General features: G+C 40.7%; 1 protein-coding gene across 4 annotated transcripts in view; it reads right to left on the minus strand.

Moving 5' to 3' along the window:
- Ube2w (ubiquitin conjugating enzyme E2 W) overlaps window positions 1–12,077 on the minus strand; it is an 84,891-nt gene that overhangs the window by 45,616 nt on the left and 27,198 nt on the right. For 2 of the 4 annotated variants that reach the window (XM_045143117.1, XM_045143118.1), the window contains exons 1-2: window positions 10,168–10,201; window positions 1,794–1,885 (exon numbers count right to left, since the gene is read on the minus strand). In XM_045143117.1, coding sequence (XP_044999052.1) covers window positions 1,794–1,885; window positions 10,168–10,200 — 125 coding nt within the window. In that variant the 5' untranslated portion in view covers window position 10,201. Of the gene's footprint in view, window positions 1–1,793; window positions 1,886–10,167; window positions 10,202–12,077 lie in introns of those variants that run through there. The other 2 variants (XM_045143119.1, XM_045143120.1) reach the window with 1 other exon arrangement.

Raw genomic sequence — 12,077 nt, forward strand, 5'->3', positions numbered from 1 at the left:
TTCTAGCATGCTGGAAAGACCTGAGCTCAATCCTCAGTTCTGCACACATACACATGCACACACGCGCACACACCCCCTAACCCTATACCTCTTTTTACCAGGTCCTTCTTAGCCTACAAAATTCTTTTTATCTCCCCCACCATGCACATTCACATCCACTACCCAGAATGATACTCCAAAGAAACAGAGAATTTCTTGATGTTCTTTCATTTTCTTTAGCAATTCTTGGGATCCACACAATATACCAACAAATTACCTGTGACATATAGAAGCACTACTTAACAAAAATAGCATTACAAGCATTTCATTAAGTGTGCAGTATCTGTTTGAAATGTCCAAAGACATGACTTCTAAAGTTACGTGTGGTTTTAAATAATTTTCGTAACTAAATATGTGATATATGCTGTGAATTTAAAAAGATACATGGGGCTGGAGAGATGATTTAGCAGTTAAGGTGATTGCTTCTGAAGCGTAGGAACCCAGGTTTGATTCCCCAGTATCCATGTGAGCCAGATACACAAGGTAGTACATGTGTCTGGAGTTTGTCTGCACTAGCTGGAGGCCCTAGAGTGTCCATTCTCTCTTTCTGTCTCTTTCTCTCTCTCTAATAAATAAAATATTTAAAAATATATAAATAAAAATCACTAAGCAATAACCATGTTTTATTATTAGTATATCATTCTTATCACCATGCAGTTTCCAACACCATTGATGCCTACAAGAAAAAGAACTACAGTACCTGCATTATGTGTACACTTCAATTATATAAATTTAAACCATAAGTGCTTACAATTTAATCATGAACACATGCATCACAGCAAAGAAATGTAATGGGAGAAGTAAACATGCTGCCTCCTATGTCCCCATCTTAAATTCATATACCCATTACTCTGAGTTCAACAGCTGGGCGTGGTGGCGCATGCCTTAAATCCCAGCACTTGGGAGGCAGAGGTAGAAAGACAGCCATGAGTTCAAGGCCACCCTGAAACTACATAGTGAATTCTAGGTCAGCCTGAGCTAGAGTGAGACCCTACCTTGGGCGGGGGGGGGGGGGAGGAACTGAGTTCAGGGTAGCCTGGACTAGCTAGTTGTGACTCAGTCTCAAAAAAAAAAAAAACCACAAAAAAAACCAAGAGCCAGGCATGGTAGTGCATATACCTTTAATCCCAGCACTCAGGAGGCAGAGGTAGGATGATTGCTATGAGTTCAAGGCCACCCTGAGACTATATAGTGAATTCTAGGTCAGCCTGGGCTAGAATGAGACCCTACCTCAAAAAACCACAAAAAAAAAAAAAGGTGAAAACTTACTAACTAGAGAGACAGTTTTAGAAAGAAGGCATTACTAATTATATAATGGCACATATAAAATGAAATACTGAGGTAAAAAAAATTGAGTATTTATAATAATACACAGAATAAGGTCTTTAGGGCTAAAGAGATGGCTTAGCAGTTAAGGCAGATGCTTGTGAAGCATAAGGGCCCAGGTTTGATTCTCTAGGTCCCATGTAAGCCAGATGCATATGGTGGCACGTGCATCCGGAGTTTGTTTGCAGTGGCTAGAGGCCCTGGTGTGCCTATTCTCTCACTCTCCCTCTCCTCCTCCCTCCATCTCTAATAAATAAATAAATAAAAACAAAATCTTTTTAAAAAATAAGGTCTTTGTAGTCTATTTGCTTTTTGATATAAGAGAACGCATATGAAATATAAAAATTCACATTATTTTTTAAAAGGGAGCATATATTTGTACATTATAGTAGCAACACAAACAAGACCTTTAAAAATTAAATACTTACTGTGTAATTGAATTCTGAACACTCTTTTCATTTAAAGTCATCCCAGGAGGTGGGTCATTTTGCAAAGCCAACAGTTCTTTCTGTAGTCGTTTCTAGAAAACACCATTGATAATAATTTTTACTTTTAAAAACAGCCTATCTTTTGTGTTACGCAGTCTAGAATCAATGATTAAATTTCCTTCTAATACTCAAACCTTTTGTACCTCTTATATATCTAATGTGCCTAATTCTCCAACTCTGAATGGTCTGCCTACAATTTCAAACTAATGTCAATATATCTCAATTTCACACTGCTATATAAACGGTTATGAACTGCATGTATATGAACTGCATGTATCCAGTTGGACATAAAACACAGTTACTCCACAGAGGCTGCAAAGTTCAGTGGTCTCAATTATAGTGCTTACTGTTCAGCAGAGCTTCTGCTGCTGCTGTCCAATGAAAACCACAATGCTCTGTACCTATGGAGACAGGCAAGCTTTCCAGAGAAATGGAAAGTAACCCTTTACACAAAAAGCTTCGTGAAAAGAACTAAATTCAACTTATAATCTAATGGCCACACTTATTTTCTTAAACAGGATTGTTCGAACATGATTTAATCTTTTAAAGTTTATCGTTATAGACATCTTTTGTTAAACACCATCAGAATACAACCTATCAGGGCCTGGGACAATAAGCTTACTTTTCCACATATGAACTATTCAAAAATGGCTTTGTACTTTTGCATTTTTATTTACATAGCTTTTATTATTCACCTCTTTGCTTGTTATGAGCAGTGGGCAATCTTTATCAGTGTACAACAAAAACAAAAATCAGGCTGGAGAGATGGCTTAGCAGTTAAGCCATTTGCTTGCAAAGCCAAAGGACTTAGATTCGATTCCCCAGCATACACGTAAGCCAGATGCACAAAGTGCCGCATGGAGTTTGTTTGCAGTGGCTGGATGCCCTGGAGCATATATTCTCTGCCTGTCTCTGTCTTTCTGTCTGTCTCCTCCTCTCCCTCTTTCTCTCATAAATAAATACCACAGAAGGATATAGCAGTAGAGTGCTTGGCTTGCATGTGAAAGTTCAATCCCTGGTACCACAAAAAAGAAGTAAACAATGTTATTAGGACTACATCCAAAATTATAAAGATTGGACTGGAGAGATGGCTTAACACTTAAGGCGCTTCCTTGCAAATCCTAAGAAGTCAAGTTCAAATCACCAGGTCCCACATAAGCCAGATGCACAGTGACACGAGTGTGCAATGTCCCACATGAGCACAAGGGAGCATTTGTGTCTGGAGTTCGTTTGCAGTGGCTGAAGGCCCTGGCACGCCCATTCTCTCTCTCTCAAATAAAATAAATAAATAAAATAAGCTGGGTGTGGTGGCGCATGCCTTTAAATCCCAGCACTCAGAAGGCAGAGGTAGGAAGAGTGCCGTGAGTTCGAGAACACCCTGAGACTACATAGTGAATTCCAGGTCAGCCTGGACCAGAGTGAAACCCTACCTCAAAAACCAAAATAATAATAATAATAAATAAAATAATAATAAATTTAAAAACAAAATTATAAAGATCCTTACTTTCTAATTCCTGAAGTAAAGACAACATGCATGAATATCTTCATAATTCAAGAGATCTTTCTGCGGGGCTTGGAATGTGGCTCAGTGGGTAGAGTACCTACTAGCATGCAGGAAGCCCTGAGTTTGATCCCCAGCACCATATAAGCTGAGTGTGGTGGTGCATGGCTGTAATGCCAGTACTTAGGAGGTAAAAACAGACGAATCTGAAGTTCAAGGGCACTCTCAGATATATAGAATTTAGGCCAGTGTGGCCTCCATGAGACCATGTTGAGAAAAATCAAGAAGGAGGGGAAAGAGAAGAGAGGGGTGGGCAGAGGTCTGTTTAAAAATGACTTCTCAGACTGGAGGGATGGCTTAGCAGTCAAGGCGCTTGCCTGCAAAGTTAAAGGACCCAGGTTTGCTCCCCAGGACCCATGTAAGCCAGATGCACATAGTAGTGCATGCTTTTGGAGTTTGTTTGTAGCGGCTGAAGGCCCTGGTGCACCCATTCTCCGCCCCCCACCCTCTCAAATAAATAAAAATAGCTGGGCATGGTGGCACATGCCTTTAATCCCAGCACTCGGGAAGCAGAGGTAGGAGGATCAACGTGAGTTCGAGGCTACCCTGAGACTACATAGTGAATTCCAGGTCAGCCTGAGCTAGAGTGAGACCCTACCTCGAAAAACCAAAATAAATAAATTAATTAATTAAAAGTTTTAAAAATGACTTCTCTTAGCCTGGTGTGGTAGCTCATTCCTGTAATTCCAGCATTCAGAGGAGGAAAGAGATCCAAAGATAATAAAATTATGTAGTTTCTCAGAGATAACTTGTTTCAATGACCACACCCTGAGGAACATGGCTGAAGAAATCCTCCACATCAGTAGAACTTTACTGAAACAAAATAGACACTAGAATCTAGTTAGTCCTGTTCCATTTCCCTTAACTCACAATGCCAACTCCAGGGACTGGGGAGATTGCTCAGTAGGTAAAAAGGTTTTCCATGCAAACATAAGACCAGAGTGCAGATTCCTAGAACCTGCTTCAAGCAGAATGTAAGTAGCACATGCATCCGTAACCCCAACACGTTATGGCACGGAAGGCAGAATCAGGAAAACACTGAAGTTTAAAGGCTAGTATGGCACTGACAGCGGCAAAAAAAAAAAAAAGAACAAGGTATAAGGAAAGAACTGACACCCTAGGATTTAGGATTGTCCACCCACTTCTAAATGTACACTGTAGCAAACACACACAAGTAGGAAAAAAAAAGATTGACAGTTTTAAGTACTAATTTTCACTTTTGTTTTTTGAAGTAGGATCTCACTCTAGCCCAAGCTGACATGGAATTTGCTATGTAGTCTCAGGATGGCCTTAAACTCACAGTGCTGGGATTAAAGTTATGCACCACTATGCCTGGCTAAGTATCAAATTTTTCAAGGGGTCAGAGAGATGGATCAGCAATTAAAGGTGCTTGTTTGCAAAGCCTGACAGCCTGAGTATGATTCTGTAGTACCTACATAAAGCCAGATGAACAATGTGGCACATACATCTGGAATGTGTTTGTAGTTGCAAGAGGCCTTGGCACACACATTCTCTCTTCTTTCCCTCTCTCTTTTCCCTTGAAAATAAATAAACCAAAAATAAAAATAATAATAATAATAATGCAGTAAAATTTTCTTAAGCCTAACCTAGCCCCCCCAACACACCCACCAGCACACTTATTAAGCATAACTGAACCTATTAATAATGACTGCCACTAGGATAGTTTCAGGTAACAATTAAGGTACAAGCCAATTTGATTCTTAGTTAATGCTTCTGATAGCCAGTGTGGTGGTTTGATTCAGGTGTCCCCCATAAACTTAGGTGTTCTGAATGCTGGGTTCCCAGCTGATGGAGATTTGGGAATTAATGCCTCTTGGAGACAGTGTTTTGTTGGGGGCGGACTTATGGGTATTATAGCCAGTTTCCCCTTGCCAGTGTTTGGCACATTCTCCTGTTGCTTTTGTCTACCTGGTGTTGGCCAGGAGGTGATGTCTACCCTCTGCTCGTGCCATTGTTCTCCCCGCCATAGTGGAGCTTCCCTTCAAGTCTGTAAGCTAAAATAAACCTTTTTTCCCCCACAAGCTGCTTTTGGTCAAATGATTTCTGACAGCAGTGTGAACCTGACAGCAACACTCAACAATACATTTTTGAGTGAACAATGGGTTATTCAACAAAAATTCCTAGAAACAAGCAGGGCATGGCAGTGCATACCTTTAGTCCTAGCATTCGAGAGGCTGAGATAGGAGGATCTCCATGAGTTCAAGAACAACCTAGGGCTATAGAATGAGCTTCAGGTCAGCCTGGACTAGAGTGAGACCCTGCCTTGAACACCACCCTCCCACTGGCAAAAAAAAAGTACTCCTAGAAAAAAAACAAAAATGAAAATACAACTTACCAGAGACTCTGAGATACAGACAAGGCAGTCCTAAGAGGAAAGTTTGTAGCTATAATCATATCAAGAAATTAGACTGCAAATAAGTAACAGTCTAACCCAAGGCTCTAGAAAAACAAGAAGCTAAACCAGGCATGGTGGCACACAGCTTTAATCCCAGCACTGGGGAGGCAGAGGTAGGATTGCCATGAGTTCAAGGCCACCCTGAGCCTACATAGAAAATTACAGGTCAGCCTGAGCTAGAGAGAAAACCTACCTCGGGGAAAAAAAAAAAAAAAAAAGGGCTGAAGAGATGGCTTAGTGGTTAAGTGCTTGCCTAGGGAAGCCTAAGGACCCCAATTCAAGACTCTATTCCCCAGGACCCACATAAGCCAGATGCACAAAGGGGCACATGTGTCTGGAGTCTGTTTGCAGTGGCTGGAGGCCCTGGTGAGCCCATTCTTAATCTCTTTCTCTCTGCCTCTTTCTCTGTGTGTCACTCTCAAATAAATAAATTTTAAAAAAAGAAAAAGAAAAACCAATAAATAAATAAATAAAAACCAAAAAGCCAACCCCAAACTCAGCAGACAGCAAGAAATAATAACAACGAGAACAGAAATTAATGAAATAGAAACTAAAAGAATACACAGAATTAATCAATAAACAGCTAGTTATTGAGAAAGATTGATAAAACTCCTAGCCAAGCTAACAAAAAAGGGAGAAAATCCAAATGAACAGAATTAGAGACATATACAAAGAAGTTATTACAACAAGCCCCAATAAAATTCTAAACACCATGAGAGAATTCTTTGAAATTTTATACTCCAAAAAGCTGGAAAATCTGGAAGAAATGGACAAATTTCTAAACCCATACAACTTCCCAAAATTAAAATTTGAGGACATCAAAATTTTAATAGGCCCATTATAAGCATGCAACCAAACATGTAACAAAAAGGATACTCACACAAAAAAAGGAGATATAAAGGGAAGAGAAAGGAAGGGAGGAGGGTACTTAATAGGTTGGTACTGTATATATGTAAGTACAATGATTGAGATGGGGAGGTAATATGACGGAAAATGGAATTTCAAAGGGGAAAGTGCGGCAGGGGAGGGAGGGTATTACCATAGGGTATTTTTTTTTAATATTTTGTTCATTTTTTTATTTAGTTATTTGAGAGCGATAGACATAGAGAGAAAGAAGAGGGAGAGAGAGAGAATGGGCACGCCAGGGCTTCCAGCCACTGCAAACGAACTCCAGACGCGTGTGCCCCCTTGTGCATCTGGCTAACGTGGGACCTGGGGAACCGAGCCTTGAACCGGGGTCCTTAGGCTTCACAGGCAAGCGCTTAACCGCTAAGCCATCTCTCCAGCCCCCCATAGGGTATTTTTTATAATCATGGAAAATGTTAATAAAAATTGTGAAAATAAAAGAAAAAGAAAAAAAAGATGTGTAAAAGTGAACAGGTTGAGTAAATTATTCAGATAGTGAAATATTTAGTTTTTAATTGTATTTGTGAGACAATTTGTAGTGACAATAAATGCTAAGTATAATGGAAGGGACTAGCAAAATGTTTATAGATTATCTCAAGAAAAATACAATGAAAAGAGAATAAGGAACTATCCCAAATGCAGAAGTGACATGAAACCTTGAGTGATTTTCTTTTTCATCTTACTTGATATTTAGAAATTAGAAGAAATCTCTGTGTGTACATTTGTGAATGCAGGTGCACACAGCCATGGTGTGGTCAGAGGATAACCTTGGATGTGATAGCCTTGCCTTCCATCTTGTTTAAGTTAGGGTCCCTCACAGTTCATTACTGTGTAAGACAGGCTTTCCCATGAGCTTCCAGAGACACTAGAGTCTCCGGCTCCTATTTCACCATATGAATGTTAGGATTACAGACACACATTGCTGTGGCTGGGTTTATGTAGGGTCCAAGTATCCAAACTCAGGTCCTCATGCTTGCTCAGTAAGTGCTTTCACTGCTGTGTGAATACTTTTAATGAAAAAGAAAACTAAAGAAAGCACCTTGGAGAGGGACAGGAGGCAATGGTGGCTGTCACCTGTCACCCAGGCTGTGAAAGTTAGTTCTGCAAAGCTACAGGCCTGGGTCTTGGCTGGGCAGGCAAATGATATGGGGAAGAGGAACAGTGTGGGTAAAGAGCTGAGTTAACACTTAGCTTAGGCTCAATCTGCAGGTTCATCTATCTTGTCTGCTCTCAGTAGTCCACGTGGATGCTTTTCCTGCATGGCCAGTGCCAGATACATTTTCTGAACCTGAGTCAAGCACAGCTATTATTTCTTGAGCCCTATCATATGCCAAGCAGTGTCCCAGGGTATGACCCACCACTTTCATGGCATCCACATCCTCACTAGAGAAAGGACACAAGAAAAGAAGCCTGTGCTGTGAAGAAAGCAGACTAGCATGATGGCAAGAAAAGAAGAGGGCTTGGGCCAAAAGGCTGGTCAGAAATGGCCTTTCCTGTAAATTGATCTTAAGACCAGCAGCCATGGGGAGTCCTGCTTGAAACGCAATCCACACCCTAGGGTATATATATCAAAAGCTCTACTCTGGCAGATAGAGGATGAGAAGAGCAGCAGCAGGCTTGAACGCCCCTGTGGTGGTTTGAGTCAGGTGTCCCCCATCAGCTGAGGTGTTCTGAATGCTAGGTTCCCAGCAGATGGAGATTTTGGGAATTAACGCCTCCTGGAGGCAGTGTATTGTTGGGGGCGGGCTTATGGGTATCATAGCCAGTCTCCCCCTTTCCAATGTTTGGCATACTATCCTGTTCCTGTTGTCCACTTGATGTTGGCCAGGAGATGATGTTCTCCCTGTGCTCATGCCATCGTTTTCCCCTACCATCACAGAACTTCCCCTTGAGTCTACAAGCCAAAATAAACCCTTTTTCCCCACACACAAAAAAAAAAAAAATCCCAAGACCAGTCAGACTCACAGCAGAATTCTAACAATTTCTTTTTACTTTTTATTTATTTTTATTTATTTATTTGAGAGCAACAGACAGAGAGAGAAAGAGGCAGAGTGAGTGAGTGAGAATGGGCACACCAGGGCCTCCAGCCACTGCAAATGAATTCCAGATGCATCTACTACCTTGTGCATCTACCTTACATGGGTAACGGGGAGTCAAGCCTCAAACTGGGGTCCTTAGGCTTCATAAACAAGTACTTAACCACTAAGCTCTCTCTCCAGCACACTAGCAAACTTTTAAAGATGACCTAATCCCAACTCTTCCCAAATTGTTACACAATATAAAAAGAGAAGACGGCTTTCAAATTCATTCTATGAAGCCAGAACTACCCTGATCCCTAAACAAGAAAAAGGCACAACTAAAAATAAATAAATAAATAAAACTACAGACCAATTTCCCTATGAACATAGATACAAAAATTCTCACCAAAATTCTGGCAAATGAATCAAAGAACGCATCAAGAAGCCTGTCCATCATGAGCAAGTGGGAATCACACCAGGAATGCAAAGTTGGTTCAACATACATAAATCAGTCAGGCATGGGGCCATGTGGCTTTAATCCCAGCACTTGGGAGGCAGAAGTAGAAGGATCACTGTAAATTTGAGGCCAGCCTGAGACTACAGAGTAGATTCTATACCAGCCTGGGCTAAAGCAAGACCTTACTTTAAAAAATAAATAAATAAATTATATTTATGTATGTGTATGTATGTATATATGTGTGCATGTATGTGTGTGTATATATATATACACATACATATATACATATACATATACATATACATATATATATATATTTATAAGGTAATACCATATAAACTTAGGAAAGAAATCATATGATCATCAATTGATGTCAAGAAGGTCTTCAACAAAGTTCAATATGCCTTCATTGTGAAAGTTCTAGAAAACAATCAAGATAAAACATGGTATATCTACACAATGGAATTGTACACAGCAGTAAGAAAAAAAATGACACAATGAAATTTGAGGAAAAATGGTTGAACCTGGAACAGATCATTCTCAGTGAACTTACCCAATCACAGAAAAAAAATTGCCACATAGTCTCACTCATCTACAGCAACTAACCTGAATCTATCCAAGATACCTTACATACCCAGCAAGCATCTTGAGGACTAGACAATAGGAGGGGAAGGAAAGGGAGGGGGTGGGAAACATAAATCTAGACCCAAATGGCAATGGTACCATAAAATTCTACATCCTAAAAGGGAGACCAAATGGTCGAACCTTCACCAGGCCCTTAGAGGGAACACCTGAGCCACAAGACACTGGAGAGGGTGATGAAGACTGACAATCTTCTATAGATTCCCTCCTTCCCTCCCTCCCTCCCTCCCTTCCTCCCTCCCTCCCTCCCTCTCTCTCTCTCTCACTCTTTCATATTAGTTATTTTTTTCTTCCTTTTCTTAGTGGGCACTGACCTGTAACTCCCAGTACCAGCATGTGGCTATCATCCACAATGAGCTTTTGATCAGAGAAACCTACAAGTTTTCCTAAAAGAAAGACAGATTTCTGTCAGAGTAATTGATGACCCACCAAAGGTTAGTGGTAAGATCCTACTGCTGAAAACACCTTATGTGGTTGACATGTAAAATGGAATAGCATGGCTGGAATCTGGAAGAGAGTCCCCAGACAGTCAGCATGTCTAGTGCCAGAAGGTGCTACATGGGCGACTAGGGGAAAATGACCAATATCTGTCCAACCACCTCATGGTCTAACCTACTTAGCAGCAAATAAACGATCATGATGCTTAAACAAGTGCAGTAGTGACACACAGCCATGGTGGGAAACCAACTGCTCTTAATTTGGCTAACTGATCTCCTCAGTGGAATGGGACCCATAGCTGGAGCTGGGAAACAAGTCAGAAACATATCCGAACATAAGCCCGCTCTCCATCATCAAACTACCACCAATCGTGGGCTACAAGAGGGCCTACACCTATTCAATTCTCTATAAAAAAGTAAGGGTTATCTCATTTGTCTGGTGCTAACTTTACTCTCTGTTGGAGAATCTGCTTCTCTTTTTCAGATAGACGCAGATCCTAAGGAAAGGGCCACCCCATCATACCTCAAAAGGGCCCTGGCTGAAACTAAGAACAATTGGCAAAACAAGCAAGGGTGCTGTTTTCTTGGTGAACCAGGTACCAGCACAAGGGTGATGGAGATCAACACAGAGAACAACCAACTCCTACCAAATCAGATATCCAGAGACCCAGAGGCTCCCAACACCTCATCACTGAAGCAGACCCAAAATGAACCCAACATGGCCCAGGGAAATTTTGCAGAACAGGGGGTGGAAAGAATGTCAGAGCCACATGTTGGGTCATGATATGCAGAGACATTTATCCTCCCCATAACTGTGGGCTAACTCCAGAATGCATGACCCATATACCTCCACAAAGTGGGGCTAGAGGGAGGGGGTAGGTGGTACCAAATTGACTGTATTCGCTGAGTACAAAACTAATTAAAAAAAATTATAAATAAATAAAATTTAAAAATGAAAACAAAATGTAAAAATAATAAAGGCCCTATATAACAAACCCCCAGCCAATAGCCAACATTATATTAAATGATGAAAAACTAGACCATGCCCTCTGAAATTGGGATCAAACAAAGATGTTTTGTCATCACTTCTACTCAATAATATACTCAAAGTCCTGGATAAAGCAATAAGAAGACATAAAAGGAATAAAAATTGGCTGGGTGTAGTGATGTGTGTATTTAATACCAGGTAGGTGGATCACTTTGAGTTGGAGACTAGCCTAAGACTACTTACTGAATTCCAGGTCAGCCTGAGAGAGAGAGAGAGAGACCCTACCAAAGAAAGGGGAAAGGAAAGGAAAAAGGAAAAAAAAAATCAAACTATCTTTGTTTGCAGACATGATTCTATACTTAAAAGACCCAATAGGGGAGGTAGAGAAGTGGCTTAGCAGTTAAGGTGTTTGCCTGCCAAAGCCAGAGGAACCCTGTTCAATTCTCCAGGACCCACTGTAAGCCAGATGCACAAGAGGGCTCATGCATCTGGAGTTTGTTTGCAGTGGCTGGAGGCCCTGGCACACTATTTTCTCTGCCTCTTTCTCTCCCACAAATAAATAAATTAATATATTTTTAAAAAGACCCAATAGGTTAGAATGTTGCAGGCCTCATAACAGCTTGGTCTCCAAGCTTTGAGAGCTTTTGAGAGAACTCTTAAGAGCTTTGAGAAAAGCAACATGTTCTTCACGGTGTTCTCCTATGAAGAAAACGCAGAGTAGTTTATCTGTATGGCATGAAAAGAAGGGAGAACAAGATTGCAGCTCATTTATTATTTTTACTGGGCTTTATTTATTAAG

The sequence above is a fragment of the Jaculus jaculus genome, chromosome 2 (genome assembly GCF_020740685.1).
Source record: "Jaculus jaculus isolate mJacJac1 chromosome 2, mJacJac1.mat.Y.cur, whole genome shotgun sequence".
NCBI lineage: Eukaryota > Metazoa > Chordata > Mammalia > Rodentia > Dipodidae > Jaculus > Jaculus jaculus.